The sequence below is a fragment of the Lactuca saligna genome, chromosome 2, assembly GCF_052625555.1.
Source record: "Lactuca saligna cultivar CGN05327 chromosome 2, ASM5262555v1, whole genome shotgun sequence".
In the NCBI taxonomy this organism is placed as follows: Eukaryota; Viridiplantae; Streptophyta; class Magnoliopsida; order Asterales; family Asteraceae; genus Lactuca; species Lactuca saligna.
In genome coordinates this window covers 6,785,635-6,807,734 of record NC_136418.1, presented here as the reverse complement: position 1 = coordinate 6,807,734, position 22,100 = coordinate 6,785,635, and the positions used below count along the sequence as shown (strand labels likewise).

The 22,100-nt window shown below is 38.7% G+C and overlaps 1 protein-coding gene across 1 annotated transcript; it reads right to left on the bottom strand.

Moving 5' to 3' along the window:
- Positions 1-3,279: 3,279 nt before the first annotated feature.
- LOC145030626 (cyclin-B2-4-like) lies at positions 3,280-7,893 on the bottom strand. Its single transcript, XM_078979003.1, has 12 exons — positions 7,068-7,893; positions 6,272-6,412; positions 5,849-5,912; positions 5,582-5,726; positions 5,408-5,461; positions 5,245-5,320; positions 4,876-5,013; positions 4,671-4,784; positions 4,347-4,568; positions 4,152-4,250; positions 3,785-3,963; positions 3,280-3,639 (listed from the first exon to the last, which is right to left on the bottom strand). Exons 2-12 carry the CDS (start codon positions 6,272-6,274, stop codon positions 3,486-3,488), a joined length of 1,248 nt encoding a protein of 415 aa, XP_078835129.1. The 5' UTR covers positions 6,275-6,412; positions 7,068-7,893; the 3' UTR covers positions 3,280-3,485.
- Positions 7,894-22,100: the final 14,207 nt, after the last annotated feature.

Sequence of the window (22,100 nt, the reverse complement as noted above, 5' to 3'; positions counted from 1 at the left end):
TACAGGGATTAAGAGATGGACTCGGCGAGTTGGCAATGGACTCGACGATTCGGTTCGCATTTATAAAGATAACTTCTCAGATCGACAGAAAAAATTCAAAAAACCCTTCTGGAGAGATTAGCTGCGATTGAAGAGCCAGAAGAACCCTAGAGAACGAAGATACAAACTAGAATCCAATTCCGAAGGAGATTTGAGGCAAAATTCTCATCATTCTACTTAATCTTTTGTTTTCCATTATGGCTAGACAATTAGAATTCATTTATTTGTTGTTATTTACCTCAATCATGAGCTAAAACTCTTAAACTTCTGTTTGGGGATACAAAATTGAGACTATGGTTTGATTATTGGTAGGATTAATTCAATGTTGGTGATTTTTGTTAGTTTTAGCTTGCTAAAGAACCTTGTGTGTGAATGATAATTAATTTTTTGTTAATAGGAAGGTAATTAAATAGTATGAACATCTTTTGATTATCAACCTCATATGTTTATGTGACCACTTTATCATATGTCTAGGATTAATGAACAGGAAACTAGAATTAATAAGAAAATTAGGTAAATTCATGTGTGAGCTTGTGTGATGACCATTAACAAGTAGTTAACTAAAGGACCATATTAGTTAACTATTGCAAGTCTAAATTAACCCGAATAATTAATCTAGTGAATTTAATTAAATTAGACAACTGATCACTGTTTGAGTTAGTTTGTTCACTAAGGGTTAGTGTAGTGAATGCGAATCTAATCACTTGAATTAGTAACCAACAAAAGAGATAGTCCATTGCACTATTACCATAATATCAACCATAGGATCAATTGAGTTGAACTAAACAGAAGTCCTTCCCATTATTGAATCTAGTAATTCTTGTTTTTGTTTTTTAGCTTTTAGTTTAAGTGATAGTTAGTAAGTTTTCTACTCTTGTAAAACTAGAGAAAACCCTTACTTATTAATTAAATTAGATAAAAATTGTTTTTTATTTTTAATTTACCGTTCCCTATGTTCGATAACCTACTTATTTAACTATACCACAATTGATAGGTCCACTGCCTTTGTGTGTTTATTTTATAATTAAAAGTAGGTTTAAAACTAGTTGAGTTTACACACATCAAGTTTTTAATGCCGTTGCCGGGGAACGGTCCTAAATTAACACTAAATTCTAGTTCAATCGATCCTTTGTGTGGGATTTATCTTATAGAAAGTTAATTCTTAGGTAATTTAGTAATTAGTATAAGTTTTAATAGCAATCCGTTTTTAAAAAAGTAATTAGGTTTTTTTTGTTTTTGCCTTCAACTCGCCGAGTGCACTTGTGCCGACTCGACGAGTTCATCGCTGTTCACAGTCTTAATTTTTATTTATTTTGTGTTCTTTTTACACGTATTTTTTTTCTTTTGTTTACAATTGTTTCATGAACCGGGGATCTGATACACCTCTGGTCCCTCCTCTCGAAGACCCGGAATCCGCATTACGGAGGAGCAAAGGAAAAGCCGTTGGAGAATCCACTTCTTCCAAGAATTCGCCACTAAAGAACCTCAAATCCGTTTTCAGCAAGAAGAGGAGCAGCAAATCAGGAGCATCCAGTGCCTCTTTGACAATCGAAGACCCAATTAAAGAAGACACCGAGTACGAGACCGAGGAAGAAGAAGAACCTACATACGAGGACGAATCCGATTTCGAAGACGATTTAGCTATCACTATGGCTAATATCGATGAAGTCCCCATGGGGGAATCGAAGAAGAGGATGCGCAATGACACTGGCCCGGGACTTGTGCAGCCCACAATTCCCGCTAACGCTACTTTCGAGCTAAAGGGTCATATCCTCTCTCAACTCAAGGAAATTTCTTTATATGGAAAAGACCACGAAGATGCCTACAAGCACTTGGATGAAGTAAATGATGTGGCTGACTACTTCAATGTACCAAATGTGTCACGCGAGACACAGCTACTTCGCATGCTTCCAGTCACATTCAAGGGTGCTGCAAAGGATTGACTCAAGTCACTTCCTCGCGGGTCGGTCACCACATGGGCTAAGATGAAAGAAGAGTCCATAGCATCCTAAGTAAAGACCTCGGGGGGTTCCTGAGGCACTAGGGTGTAATACCTTGGAGGGTTTCCATGGCATCCTTAGTTAATATCTCAGGGGGTTCCCGATGCATTGGGCTAAGACCATGTGGGGGTTCCCATGACACCCAAAGTAAAACCCCGAAGGGTTTCCAGGGCATCCTTATATGTTTGTATGTATGGTTTATATGGTAGTTGGGTTAAGACCATGTGGGGGTTCCTATGGCACCTGAATTAAGACCTTGGAGGGTTTCCACGACTTCCTTATATGTTTATATGCATGGCTTATGTGATTGATATGATTTATGTGATTATGTAGAGTATTCTCTGGGGAACTCACTAACTTTCGTGCTTACAGTTTTATTTATGGTTTTAGGTATCATTGGTTTGGAAAGAAAAAGTCCGACTTGATCGTAGCGCACACACCCGTGTTTTCCACAATGTGTGATTTTGGGAAGTACTCTAATAATTGTTTTTAATTACCAATTTTGTTGGAATGTTTGGATTAAACGATATCTGTGTTTTAACTATACTAAAAACAAAACTTTTACCCTTGATTTTTGGGTCGTTACACCACCACACCCTACCATCCTTCCACCTCTCTCCTTTCCCTTCCACGTTCTCTTCAACGTCTTCTCCACCACCACCACCCAACCTATCATAACCCTTGCTGGAAAATTGATACTAGAAACCAAAATCGTAGAACCAGGAAGTTCTAAAATAAAAATGCAAACCAAAACCTAAAACATATGTATACCAGGAAGTTGTAGCATTTCAAACATTCAGTTGGTTTAGCTCGGCTAGACTAATCAACCCAACTAATAAGAGTGTAATTTTGTTTTGATGAAAATTAAGAACAAAAGGTGTATCCAAGTTATGTTGTGGAAAGACGTTACATGCATGCATGAGGGAGGTTAACGGTGCGTGTCAAACGGTGTATGTGTGAGGGAATAAAAATGATGCTAATTTAGTTTGAAATAGGAACCAAACTTCCAACTATCAAAGGTGTGTGTCGAATTGGTAAACACAAACCTCTACAACCATAGTCAAAACGTGTCCCACAAATCCACACTCAATTCAGTTGGAAAATAAAAAGTTCCCAAAATAAATCTAGTGTTTCGATTATATTGACCTCACACCCGTGTCTGTTGCCTCCCTTCCATCCTTCCCTCAAACATTCAACTAGCCACAATAAAAAATGCAGTTCAAACAAAGAACAACATTAATAATAACATATACTTCTCGCATTAAAACAATACTTAGAAACATTGTAAACACAGATAGTTAAGAAATCATCAAACACAAATAGAACAAACGGGTCTAAATAGTTGTAGGAACTCCTAAAAAAACCTAAGAGCAACTATAAATTGCTCTGAATACATCAAAAACCTCAGTTTTTCTTTAACATCAACAAACTCCTAAATTTTCATAATCAATCCCAGAATCTTGGCTCCAACATGAAGTGAGCAGGAGACTGGGTTCGTGCCACATGGCCATATTTGGAAGTGCCATATTTCTTGAACACTGAAACAAGTTTCCCTGTGCCTGATTTTTGGTGTAAACTAACCATCATCTTCGAGCATTCCCTACATTAATATATAACTCATTTCGTTAATTTCCTTTCAAACAAAACAGGAGGAGAATCTTATGCTAATTTCCTGGAATTTTCCTTATAAAAAATGATAAAAATAGGAGCAGAAGTTGAAAAAAGGAGGGGAGAAAAGATCATACAAAAGTTGATGCAGAGAATAGTGTGAATGGAGTTGAGTTGTTTTTGTCCATTTCTTTGACCCATTGAGAGTGCATTCTGCAGTGAAGACTGCAGCTGCTGCCAGTAAAGAAGGTGGGAATTTCACCATTTCATACTCCACAAGACACAGATCCATCAAATAGAATGCTAATGCCTCCAACTACATTCAAAAACACCACATACATCAGAAAAATATATATATAAAAACAAAAAACCAAAATCAAAGAAAAAGAACCTTTTGTTTTCCCAAAACATTAATTCTTTCACAAAAGCATAAAGAAACTTGAAAATTGAATAGTGTATGTATGGAAGATTAACATTTCATGAACACAAAGAAGAAAAACAAACCTCTTTCTGAGATTGTGCAGCTTTGAGAAATCTTTTAGTAAACACGTATGGAGTGGGAACCGAGAGATTGAACTGAAGGGTATTCACCATTACCTTCTCCTGCAAAATATCAAACAAAAACAAATATCATAATTAAGTACTTTCTTTATATTTTATATAGCCTGTAACAGAAAGTAAATCACTAAATCTAATTACCATGTCAAGAACTTCTGTTCTAGTGTAAGCCTTGTCTGAAATTACAATAAAGTCCTCAACAACAGGGACTGAGATTTCTTCATATTTGCATGCAAGAAGCATGGCTGTCACCCCAACAAGCTGGAGCTTCTTCCTTGACACGGTCTGACGTTCCAGGAATCGGTCAATGAGGTTGACCGTTAGATATAACGTCTCTTCCATCAGTTCAAATTTGTAATGAACCTGTTTTCATATTATTATTAATATTTTCTCTAATTTTGCATTTGGTGTAAATAAAACAAGAATCATAATGACAAAAAAAGAATAAATAAATATTAAATATACCTCTTGTTTTCGGTAGTGGGCAAAAATTTCATCAATGTACTCAACCATAGCAAGGGGATTACCCTTATCAGCATTGTCAATGTCCAAAACTGGCTCCTCGTATACATCTTCATCCTGAAATAAAGATCCAGTACTTTTATGCTATTTTCAACTTAAAAGAAGCAAAGAACAAGAAGATTAGAAAAAAGATGAGAAAACAAATTACCATCTTGTCTATTTCATCCAGCATTGCTTCTGTATGTTGAACAAACATTGGTGCATTAAAATCATCTTCAACATCAATGATGCTCAAGTCTTCAGTGTCAATCTCATCAGGGATAATTTGGACTTTTGGCTTTTTACCCTGTCATCAAAAGGAAGTTTATGTATACATTATAAAAACTTAGATATAGCATAATAGAAATCAAATAGGCCTCAAAGTCGCTCAAACTGTACTCAAACTCCTACAATCTTTTCAACCCATATGTTCAAATTTATGAAGTAAAATATGATTTTATCATCCTAATTGAGAATGATCTATTTTGACATGCACCCTATTGACGTTTTTACCCAATCTTGTAGATAAATTGCATACCTCAGGTAAGGGAAATGATGGTTTGCCAGTGGGCAAGGGAAGTGATGGTTTGGTTGTCGTTTGTGCACTAATTGTCCTGCAGAAACAGTAAAATTGGGAATGATGAGTGTTTTCGTTCATAATGTATCCACAAATTCAAGAAAAAAAAAAGTCTGTTACAGACCTAGTAATGGGTCGACGAACTGGAACAGGTTTCTTAGTAGCGATTGGTTTTTTTCTAGAAAGAAATAATAGAGAATATCATCAACATGTTTACTTGAGGAAAGAAAAGATTAATTAGTGTTCACAGAGGCTAATAATGGGTGAATAACAAAGATACATGAGTTGATTTTATTACCCTGGTAATCCGTTAGCAGCATAAGGATATGCTGGTGGAGTTCTGATGATGTTCTTGTTGATATCACTCAATGCCCTCCTGTTCTGACCAAGTGGGGCCACTGGTTTCCCACATCCTGCCTTTAATCCCCCTCCTCCTCCTCCTCCTGTAAAGCATCAATGTTTTAAGAGTTATACGAATCTTTTCGTTATTCAGACATTTTATCAAACAGGTCGTCTACATTTACTGAAGAAAGAACTACTACTTGTGGATCTTTGTTTCAATTACCTTGTGGTCTTGTAGGGCGGATTACATCTTGAAGATTTTCATTTGTACCAGCCATATTCACAATCTACATAGAATCAATAAGCCAAAAGAATCGAATTCAAAACCCTTTGAAAAAGTCCTAATAGAAAGTTAGAAGAACATATTGTAAAATATTTATCAAATGAACGTTTCCATCAATATCCATCGACTGACATTGAAAAGAAACAAACCCTGGAAAAATTTGGGTGTTTGAATAACTTGAGAAATCTACAGGTTTTCATGAAATCGTAAACCCACGAAAGTGAATATAATTACTCACGAAGAACATAACTCAACGATAAAGAAACAAAATAAAGACAATCAAGCGATACAAAAATAATTCCATGGTAATACGATCAAAGGGGTCGATGAAATATATGTATTGGGTATCCTTGAAGCACATACCATGAAAGCAAGTAGAAGGAATATTTGCTGCCATCTTCAGCTACTCTACTTACTTGCAAAAATCTGATTAAACTTTAGCCTTATTCCTGATCTTTTCCTCCTAATATATAGAAGAGATTGCTGCAAGTTTTCCTGATTGCTCTACATCAGAAATGTGACGATTGATTAATTGTGCTTAAGAGTTCATGGTGAGATACAAAAATGAATACATCTCAATAGTCTTCAACAAGTTTGAAAGAGTTTCAAACTGTAACAGTTAAGAATATCCAGTTACGAATTACAAAAAAAAAGTACAACAATGTTACTTAACCAATTAATACATAAAACTATTCAAGTTGAGTTCATCCTGCATTGAGGATCAATAAATTCACAGGTTTTGCACTACTACACAATTTTCATAGATTTGGCTTCTCTGATTTGAGGTATTAAATTTTTGACCTAACTTTCTATATACTGAGTGCAAGTGGTTGAATGTGGCAGTTTGTTTGCATTTCCCCGATATTACTCTTCTTTTTCTGTTTATCAAGTTCATCGTTTGTTAAATATAAGATAAGTGTTATATCAAAACCCAATTTCCCAGTTGGATATTAAAAGTGTGGAATGCATATATCAGCCATGACAAAAAGTTGATTTTCATTCCTCATGAAAATTAAATGCCAAAACAGTAACCAATTTAGTCCGCATTATCTAAATAAAAATTGATTCTAGCTTTCTCAAATATGTTCATTAAGGCATAAAATCAAACACCTAATATGTGTCAAACAAAGGGTGGGTCGTTACTCCTTGGCTCACCTACCTTTACTTTACTGAGACATTATATCAAACACCTGGTGTGAGTGAATAAAAGGGTGGGCACTGCACCAAGGTTTCTATGTTTCCTGTTACGATCATCAGCTCCAAACCCCAAAATAACTATATGCGTGTCACCAAAACCCAAAATCAAATACCTACAAATCACATGAGACTGGATTAACCTGAGGTTAGTGATAACCTCTGCAACCAGAAGAATCAGTTTTAGAAGATGCGTATTCATTGAATGGACTGATAGCTTCGTGGACTGCATAGAAGAAAGTGGTAATTAAAATATTATTTTTATAATTGCAAAATAAACATAGAGACTTCATGTTTTTATAAGTTTATTACCAAATACGTTTTGAAAGACATCATCAGCAACTTAAAGTGTAAATGTTAAATAGACGAATTAACTAAGAACTTCCATCGATTTGGTATGCCACCTATGTTTCTTCTAAATACAATATTACACTCTGAAATATCCACCCAATTTAGTAATGTTAGACGAATACAATGCAACTTCTAGATATATAGCTCAATAGACTTTTATCTGAATGTATAATTGAAAGTACAATGCTTTAGTTGAAAGAAATAAAAATAGGATGCTACTTCTTGCATTTATCCGAAAATATAATAAATTGAATGCTAAGAACTGACTTTAATATAAAATCACAAACAAGAACAGGAATACAAGCTTCACTGAATGTATTGATGATACTAAAATACAAGAGAAACCCCTAATGATTTTGCTACAGATATGATAGCCTAGCCTCTCACAAAGGTTCTAAGACCAGATTTGACAAAAGATAATGATACCCTGTTATAATTAAGCACTATATATGCTGTAACAAACTAAATAGCATATATACCCAAAATACCCCCCACTTGTAAGATGCTCTGTATTTAGCTGAGTTTGCCATCTTTCCTTGATAGCGTTTGACATTAATTCCAAGAATCTGACAATGAGATTGAACAAGGCTTAGAATATAACGAAAATTTCCATCAGATCAAAATGAAAAAAGTTTCCCTGTGTGACTGATTTGTGGTGTCAGCTAGCCATTATCTTCGAGCATTCCCTGCTTGAATCATTTCATCAATAAATTACAAGTGATATGGTTTGGTCCGGTTTGTTCGATTCAGATTACACATCAAGGGAAATCTTTTGAAGAAGGGAAAACAGCAACATACTTATAGTTTTTTACCATGATGTCAATATACTCACATTAGCTATTAATAGCAATGTACTTTAATGTTTTCCAGCCATTGGTACTTTAAATGAAAAATTAAAAATTTGACATCATCACTAAATTAGTCATAATAGTTTTTATACAAGGAAAGTTACACATACAAGTTATATATTAAAATCTTTACATAAAATGATTATTGTTGCACCATTAGTTTTTACACTGACACTACTTCCCTGCTCTATGAGTTATTCCTTACACGGAGCAGATTAGTACCTTTCTTACTTAATTACAGGCTCTACTCTAATTAAATAAGACATAAGTAGCAACAAGATGATTAATTAGTGGATTAAATTCGTTAATAAGCTAAGCTCTGCTTTAACTAAACATATGTTCGAATCTAAATAAGAATACCAGAATATAGAGCGAGTGATAAAGGATTGAAAAAGAATCGGATTTTACAGATAGCTTGTGCAACACAACTTTTGTGGATACCATCACATTTTCAGCACCTCTTTACCCATGCATCAAAAGCCTGTACATCTACTGTTTCTCTTAATTTCATCAAAAGCTTCTACAGGAGTAGATCTTTATCGCACATGTAACCATCCTAATTCATATTACCACAAAATAGTCTGATCCATAAAAAAATTAACCAATACATCACATCATGAAATAGATGAAATTAGATTTATCACCCGAGATAGAACCATAACCCATCACTAACAAACCATGTAGTAAAAAAAATATGCAAGCATTGACAAAGTATCTAGGGTACCAAAAATAAGCTTGATGTTGTAGGTCAATGAAAAAAAAAAATCTCACTTTTTAGGTCCATTGTGATATTCATTTAAGAGAAATTGATTCAAAGAAGGGTAAATCACAATTAGTATCACCTTGAGTTTGAGTAGTTGATCAATTAAGATGCATTTGTCAACTTCCTTATATCAATGATTTCTAAGATCATCTTTGTTCTTTGAGACAGCCTTGTCATATACAGCCACAGTACCATGGCACTTGTTTAGTTGCAAAATACAGCACAACTCCTGATTTTCTTACAAATTCAGATAAAAGAAATACATGATTCCTACTCAAATTAATTACAGCCGGGCATATGCAATACCTGTTCAAAACTTGTCTGTTTGACTAAAAAGTCAAACATCCATACTGCAACAATCTAATCATCAATCTGAAATGCATTAAGTTTTTTTTAAATTTGCTAAGTGGAATGTATAGATACTCGTCACTGAACCATAATTACCCATTTGTCACATGTCAATTCTCACTTTTGAATCTTAAAATTTGCTAAGCGGTATGTATAGATACTCTTCACTGAATTTTCTCAGTAAGTTACAGTTTTTATGAGAATTTAAGATTTCACATTAAAGGCTCATGTCTATTTAAGCTGTTCTATTTTGGAAGATGACTACATATATCACTTAACCTAGATGCCAATAACAACAGAGCTACATTACCTGCATTTCCTTCATCAAACCATTCACCCAAATTGAAGACGAATCTCCGTAGAAGCATTACATCCCTAATTAACTGCAAAAAAAAAAAAAAAAGAAAAAAAAGAAAAAAGAAAAAAGAGTAGACAACATATATAATACACTCGTTATAAATCAATATTAGTTTGATTAATACAAATGAATATGCGATGAATTTTAATTAGAAAAAAATAAATAAATAAAAAATCACAAGCTACTGGGTTATCTGAAATGCTGCCACAAAAAGTTTACACTTTAGTTTGAATTAGATGAAAAAGAGCAATAAAAGTGATATTTTGTAAGGAACCCTAATAAAAAAGAAACCAATAACGAAGAAAGTGCCTTATTCAGGGGTGTTTGGATAAATAGTTTCTAGCTTATTAGCTTATTGCTTATTTGCTTATTGCGGTGGGAATGAACATTTTTTTAAAATGCTTTTGGATTAGCTTATTGCGGTGGGAATAAGCAATAAACAATAAGCATGTTAAGTGTTTGGCAAACAAAACAACTTATATGAGTAAAATGACCAATAAGCAATAAGCAATAAGTATCCCCCCCCCCCCCCCCCCCGCCCCCTGCTTATTAAAATAAGCTTATTTTGCTTATTCCTACCGCAATAAGCTGATTTTTAAAGACTCCTATCCGAACACTTAAATTAGCTTATTGCGGTAGGATTAAGCAATAAGCAGCCTATTTTTTCCCTATCCAAACCGACGAAAGAAGAGATCAAATTGGAGAAAGAGAAAGAATAGGGGGATGGGTCCTGGGAAAGAAAACAAAGAATCATGGGGACGTTGTGTTCACATGGGTATACGGGAAATTGTGATGTCATTTTTTTCCTTCACCCTTATTTTTATATATATTAAAAGAAAAACCTCATTATTAATTTAACACTTGGATATTTTGATGATGACATCCTAAAATAAAATAAAATAAAATTAATATTGATTAAATTTGAAAGTTTAACTAACTGATTTAATGTTAACATCATTTATAATTAGAATGTATTCAACTCATTTAAACCTCATTATAATTTTTGAAAGTAAATTCCATTCCTTCCTAATTAAAATCACGTTCTTAGCTGGCACCTTTCATATATTCTTTCAATTCACATCTATTATATGAAACGTATCTACAAGATTACGGGATATCGTCTCTCAATTTTAAAGAATCAAAGAATTCGAAATTTGATATATTTTCCATAGTCATTGTTGAAAGTTATGTATAAATCATGTGTTGTTGTTCGTACTTTATTTTTTCTTTAGACCCTTTGCAGTATCACGTTCGAACAACATCATCCTTTGCAACATCACGTTCGTCATCCAAGTTCCTTCTTTAATATGATGTTCTTAATTTTTATTAATTGTATTCGATTTTTTGATTCTCATTAGTGTTGTATTTGACTGTGATCTTTGAATGCATGAATGATCTTGATTATAAATGTTGGTATTAGTTTTTCAATCTTTTATTTTTGTTTTTTAACCTTGGATTTGATGTTGCACTCTACATGTTTGATAAAATGTCCATGAGAAAAGCACAATGACTTTCAATTAACTGTATGTATGTGTATCTTACGTAATTAAATTTTTCTGAGATTGTTTGGATTGCATGGTAGTTGATGATTGAATATTACCATTTACCCATAGTATTTTTAATATCAATATTATATTGCTACTAATTTGACATATTTGCTCATAATTCTTGGTTTTTAATAGATTTAGTTAATAGCAATGTACTTTGACTTTAATCTATAATGTTGTGAATTGCTATTTCTAAATTTTTTTAGATTTGTTGTAACTGTGTTTAGTGTATACAAAGTGCATTGTAGTTTCTATTTTGTTTTTAACATATTTAGTTACTAGCAATGTGCGTATGTGGTTTTTTTTATATAAAAAGTCAAAGCTCTTATTTCAACATTTTTCCCTAGCAATATATGTATGTGGTTTTTTTATTAAAAAAGTCAAAGCTCTTATAGTACATTGAACATTTTGAAAACGATTGGCCTTAGTACATTGTAATGAAATATAAGTACATTGCTATTGCTAGTAAAAAAAATTAGGTAGATTGTCTGTAAAAAAAAAAAAAAAAAAAAAAAAAAGTAAAGTATGTTGTTATATCCTTCAACTTTCCCAAGTAGAAAGTGGTGTAGTTTTCGTGTGATTTTCCAAGAAAATTGCAATGCTTGAATTCATAGTTCAAGAACTATGTTTAATGACTTGTCAAACATCTAAAAAAGTCTTTAATACCATTGATTGATTGAGTTGTTGAGGATGGGCAATAGGTGACTTGGCTTGGAATTTTTTTCAAATTTAGAAGTAAATCCTTAATTTTTATGGTTAGCTAGATAAGGGATGTGGTACAGTTTTAGTGGGAAGGGGAAACTAGTTATGAGTAACTCCAAAAGTGGTCCTTTAAACCTTATAAGCCAGACTTTAATCTATAAAAGGTTAAATGTAAAAATAACAACATACTTTCAAATATTTATTTATAATAGCATTATACTTTTATTTCTTTGTATCACAACATTATACTTTGGAAAATCTAACCGAAATATAAAGATACGATTGAAAATTTGCATTTTTCGTATTTCTTAAGCCTTTTTTTATATTTACATCCGACCATTTACAATTTTCTCGAAACTTTAAGTAAAGGCTCCACCATTCTTTTAATAACTCTTCAGTTGCTAAAAGCACTTCACAAATACCCAGTTCTTCCATTTTCCGCTGCTGCGTGTCTTGCACTCTTATTTTGCTAGTACGTTAAGGAGTAACACAACACTTCATTTCTTTACAAGAAATACATACCTCTAAAATAAACCAACACAATTAGATTGTGAACATAATTTCCCATTTATCTTTATATATATATATATATATATATATATATATATATATATATTAATGAACAAAATGCATTAGTCTAATGCTTTGTTGAGCACTTCTGTAAATATAGTTTACTTACAATAACAAACAAACATCCACCTGTCATATGAAACTAAACAGAATAATGATTGTTTGCCAAACAAAACTCAACACCATCAATGGTGATTATTACAACTTCAAGCTTAAGAATTTCCAAACCATGTTTTATTTATCATACACATCATAATCATCACCTTTGAAAGGCACAACTAGACACGCTCTCAAAAGGAAACAATTGAAACTTAAAATTAAAGTTGGACAATTTTTTTTGTTGATAGTGTTCACTAATTTAAAGATGATTTCAATAAGGGAAGTGTGAGTTTTGTCCAAGCTCAACGATCATAAAAGATGGTCATGACTTCAGTCTTCAGAGGGATGTTAAGGATATTATTAAAAAAACGGTGTACAGTAAGATTGAAGCCCTCTATTTGTCACACCCCGAAACCGAAGGCGGAAACGTTCCGGGGCGGAGGTGACGTCATGTAAAGTATCACAACCAATGTACATAGTAAGCATAGTAAACACAACCATTACATTACATAGAAATATTTACATTTGTTTGAAAACCAAGTGATACAAGTTATATACATGGGTTTAGGTCATTTTTGGTCACTTAACTTTTGGTTGTGTGCTCATTTGGTCACTTAACTCTTTTTATGTTTTAAAAGGTCATTAAACTTTTGAGTTTGTGCTCATTTAGTCACTTAACTTTTGGTTTGGTCATATTTGGTCACTTAACTTTTAGATTTGTGCTCATTTAGTCACCTAACTTTTAAAATTGTGCTCATTTAGTCACTAAACCTTTGAAAAAAATTAAAAGTTTAGTGACTAAATGAGCATAATTTTAAAAGTTAGGTGACTATTAGGTGACTAAATGTGACCAAACCAAAAGTTAAGTGACTAAATGAGTACAAAACCAAAAGTTTGATGACCTTTTAAAACTTAAAAAGAGTTAAGTATCCAAATGAGTACAAAACCAAAAGTTAAATGACCAAAAATAACCTAAACCCTTTTATACATATACAACTTATATAAACAAAAGAACAGACGAGACTTCTATACGCTCCGTCTTCTCCAAAAGATTGTGGTTTACCTGTCTAACGAGAGCCTGAGAATACAAGCAGTTTTAAAAATATCAGCATAAAGCTGGTGAGTTCATAAGCGGTTGGTTTCTATAAAAGAACAAGTTTTCTTTGGTTTTCTGAAAAGGTTGTTTATCCAAGAAAATCCCTTATTTTCCTAAGAGTTGGTGGTTAGTTATCGATTCAGAATGCGGTGTACAAGTATCTACCATACTTGTAGCGTTGGTGTGTTGTATCCTGAAAGCTTAGTTATCCTTTGAAAAACACATTAGTTTTAACACGTATATAAAAATAATAAATAGATAGTAAACTAATTCCTAAATTATTAGTTCACTAGGTTCATTATTACTGAAAAGTAAATCTCTGTTATTCAAGTTTGCGAGTTCCATAACCATACGATAGACTAGATATGGCAATAAGAAGTCCATTATCATTTTATGACTTTTGTCCCCCGTAGACCTGCCGGTCCCACTGTAGCTAGCAGCAAGATGCGGGGTAGTCAACCCCGTATAGATCTATACACTCAAGTCACGTTCTCCACCTAGGAGATTCTAGTTACAAGGGCGGTCCTCCACTCGCGTATCTCTATGGAGTGTTACAGAGGACGTGTCTCCAATCTTAAGAATAACAAATTTACAAGTAATAAGGCGGAAAATTCTGTTTTAGATTCTAGTTACAAAAGCGGTCCTCCACTCGCGTGTCTCTGTGGAGTGTTACAGAGGACGTGTCTAAAGTTCTAAGAATAATGATTTTAACGATAAATAAATATGGGAAATCATTTGTGAGATATAAAATATAACATTTTATAATAAATTTCGCAATTAGTTTGAAATCTAACTCTGCAAGTCAAACGGTTGGTTAATACGGTTTTCAATGTTAAAAGCATACGGAATATGAAACATTTCATATAAAATAATAAGTTTGAGTACAAGATTTCCTTGTACTTTTGCTTGTATTCCCCCCATGAAAACATTGAAAACACGGAAAAAGGTGTAGGGGTATGAACTCACCAGTCGAGAAAACACGTAAACTCTCATATGCACTTTCCTTCTGTGTTTTGGTGGTTCTAGGTTAATCACATGTGATTCTAGCTCAATATACAAGCCATGGAAGGAAGTTAGGGCACCATTTGACCTCCTTAAAGGATTTTACGGCCAGGGAACCATTCCTTGAGGGTTTACGGTCGTAATCTCCTAAGGACACGGTTTCCTTGATGATTAAGGCCCCTAACACAATTGGTGTTGGTTCTAGACATTATTCCAAGGCATATGAGGTGTTTAAGGGGCATCTTAACACCTTAAATGGTGTTTACGGCCTTAGAAGGGGTTTTTACGGTCCAAGCATGTTCTTGGGCCGTAAACTCATGTTTACTCCCCAAATGGTATGATTTTGGTGTTCTAAGTCCATTCATGCAAGCCCTTAGGTCATAACTAAGCTCTAGAAGTGGTTTGGAAGGGTTTTAGGGCTCCAAAACCCCATTTATGTCTGCTTACGGTTTGGGGCTATTCTTGGGCCGTAAACACATGTCTTTGGTCCTTTTGGATGATTTTGACACTAATTGTAACATCCCGGAACCGCAAGAGTAGAGTTGAAGGGCTGAAAGTGTAAGTTTTAGAGGGTGACTCGGCGAGTCCATGGATAGACTCGGCGAGTCACGTCGCGGTCATGGTCGCGTGCCGGGTGGCCTACTCGGCGAGTCCAAGTATGGACTCGGCGAGTAGGTGCTGTATGAGGAAAACCCTAATTTCCGGTGTTGAGCCCTATATAAAGAACCTTGCACCCCTCCACAGCCTCCCTTGTTTTCCCCCTTGAGTTCCAGAGGCCCTAAGTTCGTGGAGAAATCTTTTGTGGAGCAAGTTAAGGCTTGGAGAGGTGTTGATTGAAGAAATCTTGAAGGAGAAGTGGGTTGGATCAAAGGGCTTTGCTTGGATTCGTGTTTAGCTGTTATTGAGGCATCTTCTGGAGGTAATATCTTCGTCCTTAAGCTGTGCATTCCTAGTTTCTTCATTTGGGGTTGTGTGGGATGCTTGGTTGTGTGACATTTTGGTGTTGGAGGATGGATCTGAGGTTGCTACCTCAGATCTGGAATGGAGGAGTCATTGAGTGCATTAAAGTCCCAACCTTTGTGCTATGAATGAAGCTATCATGTCCCAAACCTTGGTTTTAAGGTGGAAATGGCCTAGATCTCGTTTGATTCACGTAAAGGTTGCTACTTTACGTGATGGTTGGATTGTAGGAGGTTGGATCTATGTTTTGGATCAATTGCATGGCCTGAGATGCTTCTGTATGGATTCAGACTGGTGGAACTCGGCGAGTCACATGGGTAGACTCGACGAGTTGCTTGAAGATGGCCTTGAACTCGACGAGTTGGAAGAACAACTCGGCGAGTAGGTTGAAGATGGCCATGAACTCGACGAGTTGGAAGAACAACTCGGCGAGTAGGTTGAAGATGGCCTTGGACTCGACGAGTTCAGTTGGACTCGGCGAGTCTTGTCGAGGAAGTCCCAATATTTCTGGTTGAGTCGATGAATCGGTGAGTCGAGGGACGACTCGGTGAATTGGGTGCGAGTGGACTCAGAGTTGTTGCACTCGACGAGTCTTGGGGTGACTCGGCGAGTAGGGTCGCTAAGTGAGGGAAGTTCTGAGTATAAGGACTCGACGAGTCTTGGGGTGACTCGGCGAGTAGGGTCTGTCAGGGGTTGACTTTGTCCTTGACCAAGGATTTGACCAGTTGTCTTCCAGGGGTATTTTGGTAATCATGGGAGTTTATTGGGTTATTGTTGATTTTCAGTGGAGGAGTTGTGTCAGAGTTCGGAGCAGCGGGATCTTATCTTTTCAGCCGTCAGTTCGAGGTGAGTTATCCTCACTATATCAACAGGGTCTAAGGCACCAAGGCCGCCCCTTTATTGTATTGAGATTCAGTTACGTTATCATGTTAGTGCTGGTTGTGTCTGCATCCTGGTAGTTAGGATGGTACATGCTAGGGGACCTTGTAAAGGTCAGTTCTCGATATGTTGAGTAATGCTATGCTAGTGATCGAATAGGGCGGTAGCCCGGTTAGGGTAATGATATGCTATGTGATCTGTTTACTCGGTTTGTTGATTATGATTGTTATATGACTGTATGTTTTGTGCACATGGTTGTTTGGATTAGAGATGGGTTGAGGCGGGTCCTGCTTTGTGCTGTAGGCCAAGATACCCAGGGCGGACCGGTTGTTCCGAAGGCCCAGCGAGCGGTCCGGATAGGCTGTAGGCCCCACGAGGGCGGACCAGACGTGCCGAGGCTCGGAGAGTGGACCAGGATGACTGAAGGCCCGATGCGGGCGGACCGGTCACACTGTAGACTCAGAGGACATGACTAGACCCGGAGGATGGATCCGACGGACTGAAGGCCTGATAAGGCGGACCAGTCACGATAGACCCGATATGCATGATTGTTCTATGATCCGTTTTGTTATGTATGATTTATATGTTTTGGACCGGAAGGTCACGGCCTGGAAAGGCGTATGCGTGGTTGGTATTTTGGGGGTATCTCACTAAGCTTTCGGGCTTACAGTTGTGGTTTAATGTTTTTCAGGTTCTTCAGGAGACTGTGGCAAGGCGAAGGCGCGATCGTACCGTTCCTCATGATTTTGTAACAACGTGATTCTGGGAATACTTAAATGAATTATATTGAAAACCTTTTTGTGAACATTTTAATGAAAATCGGGTTGCTTTGAAAATTTAAAATTGGTTGTGTTTTTCGGATGTTACAAGTTGGTATCAGAGCCTTGGTTTGAGTGAATTGGAGGAACACTTGTGTGACTCCAGTCTCAAATCGAGGAGAGTTTTCAAAAAGAGAAATTAAAATGGTTTTCAAAACAAGTAAAGGAGGACGCGGAGGTACGATCAGCCGGAGCCAGTAAGTAACCCCAAAATATCATACATGGCAATTGTTTTATTGAGCTTTGATAGAACAGCATGCTAGAGTTAGGCTAGGGATCTTCAGGATTTATTGATGAGTTGCCTGATTTATGATGCCTGCTAGCCTAGGGTTCCTTGCGAGAGATTTCTAGTGTTCCTCTAGTGGTGAGGATAGAGCGTTGTTATATGTGTCGCTAGGGTGTTGTGGGAGTACTTCATACAAATATGGGTTGGTGCGGAAGGTAGTATGGGCCCGTACTACTGAAAGCACGGACTCATACGCGTATCAGGGAAATCATGACCTCTAGGGTTGGGATGAGAGTTGGTTCCCGATTAGTGGTATATGTCTGAGATTGGTGTTTTATTTTCAGTATGGAGATTCCAGGGCACGCTGGGGGTGGATCCGGGCCAGGATCAGGAGCAGGAGAGGGAGCTCCAAGTGGGTCTGCACAGCCAGAGGTTGTCAGTCAGATGAGTACGCGCGAGTTGGATGCGAGGATTCGCGAGATTCTGCATGATGAGGTTGCCGCATTGATTCGGGCTGAGCTGCCAGAGTTGTTTGGGTCGATCAAGACCGCCATGGTGGAGTATTTTGATGAGCGTTATGCGGCTCTCACGGAGACGGCTGCCGCGGCGGCTACCGCAGCAGTAGCGGCGGCAGGAGGAGGAGCCAGTAGAGGTTTTCAGTATCGGGACTTCGATAATACGAAGCCTCCCACTTTTGATGGAGTTCAGGATCCGATCGTTGCTATGAGGTGGTTATCAGATGTGGAAGGATGTTTCTTCACTTGTTCATGCCCTGCTGATCAGAGGGTGAGGTGTGCTTTGAACCTGTTGAGGCTCGGAGCAAAGGATTGGTGGAGATTGACCACGGGATCGTATTCGGATGCGCAGAGGGCTGCGATTTCATGGGATCGGTTCAGGGAGATGTTCAGTACTCGCTATGTTCCACAGGTCGAGAGGGAGAGGTTGGCTCAGGAGTTCTTGGAGCTAAAGCAGGATTCGGAATCGGTGACGGAAATCACCAGGATGTTTACTGAGAGGGCGATGTTTTGTCCTGAGTTCGCTTCGGAGCAGGCTCAGATGTCCCGATATCTGAGTATGCTAAAGAGGGATATCAGACAGTTTGTGTCTGCGCAGAGGTGCGAGACTTTGCTGGAGTTGCAGGAGGCCGCCAGGCGGCGTGAGTTAGAGATTGAGTTACAGATGCGTGAGCTGAGGCAAGCTCCGGTTCAGTCGCAGCCGGCGACGAAACGGTCTAAGACCGTTGATTTCAGGATGGGAAATCAGGGTGGCCACGTCTGTGGTAAGTGTGGAAGGGGTCATGTCGGGGTTTGTCGGTCCGGTGGAGCATGCCGCAAGTGCGGGAAGGAGGGACACTATGCGAGGGATTGTCGGCAGTCGGTGCCGGTTCGGGATTTGAGGATATGCTATCATTGTCATCAGGTTGGACATTTGAAGGTCAACTGTCCACAGATTGCTGCAGGATCGGTGCAGGCTCCAGCACCGGCTACGCTGAGGATCACAGGTGGAGGTCAGGGTGGAGCGGAGCCCCCAAGGGCTTAGGGTCGTGTTTTTCAGCTTGCTGTTGCGGGTATGTTTCTTTCTGATGTTTTAATTATTTATGCTTGTTGTGGAGTATTGTTATCTGCTAGTTTCGTTGGTTGGCTATGGAAATTGCGTTTCGGGTTTCTTGTGGTATTCGTTGTTCCTTGAGGGATTGGCGAGTTGTGATCGGAATTTTGGTGTTAGTATCTTGTGTCCCTTGAGGGATCGTTATGGTTTTGGGATTGTACTTCGAGCCATCATTGATGATCTTTGAGAAGATTGGTGGCGGATGCGGTGTTAGTTTGGAGGCTAGTTGGACTCTGCAATCTGAGGAATGGAAAGATGAAGATTGAGTCGCTTTCGAGCGGGTTGGTCAGCGTAGGAGCGTGATTTGTATGAAAGTTGTCGGTACTGGTGAAACGCACTTGGAGTGCATGTGCTGATTCCTACGAGGTGCTTGGGAGATCGGTGATGGCGACCGGTGATTATCTGTCAGCGTCTTAAGTGGGGGAGAATTGGAAATTCTCTGGATGGTCGCTGGGCATGGAAGGTTGTTTAGCCGCTTGGGAATTCAGCGGTATTTCTATCAGATGAGAGCAGGCTCGGATGGATGAGCAGTAGGCGTGCGGGGCGAAATACAGACCTAGAGCAGTTGATTGAGGAAGGCATGGGAGCAGGCCGGGATCGAGTATGTATGATGGAGGTAGAGTTCGGAACCCCTAGAGGGCTAGAACGGTATGCACGGGAGGATTTCCCGAAGAGATAGTTGGAATGATGAGTGATTGTGGGGCGGTCCGGATAGACTGGAGGCCGGTAGGCGTACCAGTCAGGCCGAAGGCTCGGAGGACGGTCCAGTCAGATTGGCTGAAGGTTCTGAGAGTGGTCCAGATTGGCTGAAGGCCCGGGGAGGCGGTCCAGTCATGCTGAAGACTCTGCGGGTAATATTGAATCGGTTAGAGGCTATGGGTTGCGTATGTCGCGATGGGATTACATTGGGAGGTCTGGCCCCGGCTAGCGATCTTGAGCAGTGAAGGTAGTGCATGGGCTTGAGAGTCCTTGTGCTAAGAGCCAGAGTAGTGGTAATGCATGGATATTGGGTACGCCCTAAAGTGGTAATGTGGCGTAGGATGAGCACCATGGTGCCTGTCATGGTGGCTGGGCAGACAAGTGGGGTTTCACGAAGGTGAAAGCGGCAGTGCAGAGTTGCGATAGCAGTGGTCCGTCGATGATCTTTGAGTAGTGTGTTGCGGCGGCGGAATATGAGTTATTCGACTCGATATGTTGCTTTGGGCGCAGAGGGAATATCGCGACGTGGAGTCAGGGAGAGGAGTTAGGAAGGGATGCAGAGCAAGAGTCTTGGACTCTCAGTGAGATCATGATCAGGGTTCTGGGTATGTATCAGTGGTTTATCCTGGAAGGATGTTGAGGATATTATCTATATATCAGGTTATCCGCACCTGAGGGTGCTAGAGCTAGATCGGCATGTAGGTGTGATTGCGATAGGAGAACTCGGGGGAGTTGCTCCGAAATGGAAGAATGAGTCTTTCGGTCGTTATGATAAGGGTAGAGTGGAATTTGGATCGGGAATCCGAGGGTGCGTGGCTTTATAGCCATGTGAGTCAAGTGGAAGATGAGAGTAGGAGCAGTAAGGCGTCATGGGTAATTCTCGGTTGTTGAGTGTGGTTATCGGAGGGTACAGTGGGTGCCGGTTTGAGTAGGTGGTGGGAACACCGTATGGGATGAGAAAGTGAGCTTCTGGTTCTATGGTTGTACTTTGAGGGGTTTGGTTCGGTCAAGGTCAAGTGGCGTAGAGTGGGAAGTAGATTGAAGATGAGATGCCGAAGGCTTCGAGGGCGAAGCCTAATTTAAGTGGGGGAGAGTTGTAACATCCCGGAACCGCAAGAGTAGAGTTGAAGGGCTGAAAGTGTAAGTTTTAGAGGGTGACTCGGCGAGTCCATGGATAGACTCGGCGAGTCACGTCGCGGTCATGGTCGCGTGCCGGGTGGCCTACTCGGCGAGTCCAAGTATGGACTCGGCGAGTAGGTGCTGTATGAGGAAAACCCTAATTTCCGGTGTTGAGCCCTATATAAAGAACCTTGCACCCCTCCACAGCCTCCCTTGTTTTCCCCCTTGAGTTCCAGAGGCCCTAAGTTCGTGGAGAAATCTTTTGTGGAGCAAGTTAAGGCTTGGAGAGGTGTTGATTGAAGAAATCTTGAAGGAGAAGTGGGTTGGATCAAAGGGCTTTGCTTGGATTCGTGTTTAGCTGTTATTGAGGCATCTTCTGGAGGTAATATCTTCGTCCTTAAGCTGTGCATTCCTAGTTTCTTCATTTGGGGTTGTGTGGGATGCTTGGTTGTGTGACATTTTGGTGTTGGAGGATGGATCTGAGGTTGCTACCTCAGATCTGGAATGGAGGAGTCATTGAGTGCATTAAAGTCCCAACCTTTGTGCTATGAATGAAGCTATCATGTCCCAAACCTTGGTTTTAAGGTGGAAATGGCCTAGATCTCGTTTGATTCACGTAAAGGTTGCTACTTTACGTGATGGTTGGATTGTAGGAGGTTGGATCTATGTTTTGGATCAATTGCATGGCCTGAGATGCTTCTGTATGGATTCAGACTGGTGGAACTCGGCGAGTCACATGGGTAGACTCGACGAGTTGCTTGAAGATGGCCTTGAACTCGACGAGTTGGAAGAACAACTCGGCGAGTAGGTTGAAGATGGCCATGAACTCGACGAGTTGGAAGAACAACTCGGCGAGTAGGTTGAAGATGGCCTTGGACTCGACGAGTTCAGTTGGACTCGGCGAGTCTTGTCGAGGAAGTCCCAATATTTCTGGTTGAGTCGATGAATCGGTGAGTCGAGGGACGACTCGGTGAATTGGGTGCGAGTGGACTCAGAGTTGTTGCA

Excerpts from the sequence above, each read along its gene's own strand:
- LOC145030626 (XM_078979003.1), bottom strand. Across the intron at positions 4,785-4,875 it reads TGGATGAAATAGACAAGATG|GATGAAGATGTATACGAGGA; the intron begins GTAATTTGTTTT and ends TCTTTATTTCAG. Across the intron at positions 3,640-3,784 it reads TATTCTCTGCATCAACTTTT|GGAATGCTCGAAGATGATGG; the intron begins GTATGATCTTTT and ends ATATTAATGTAG.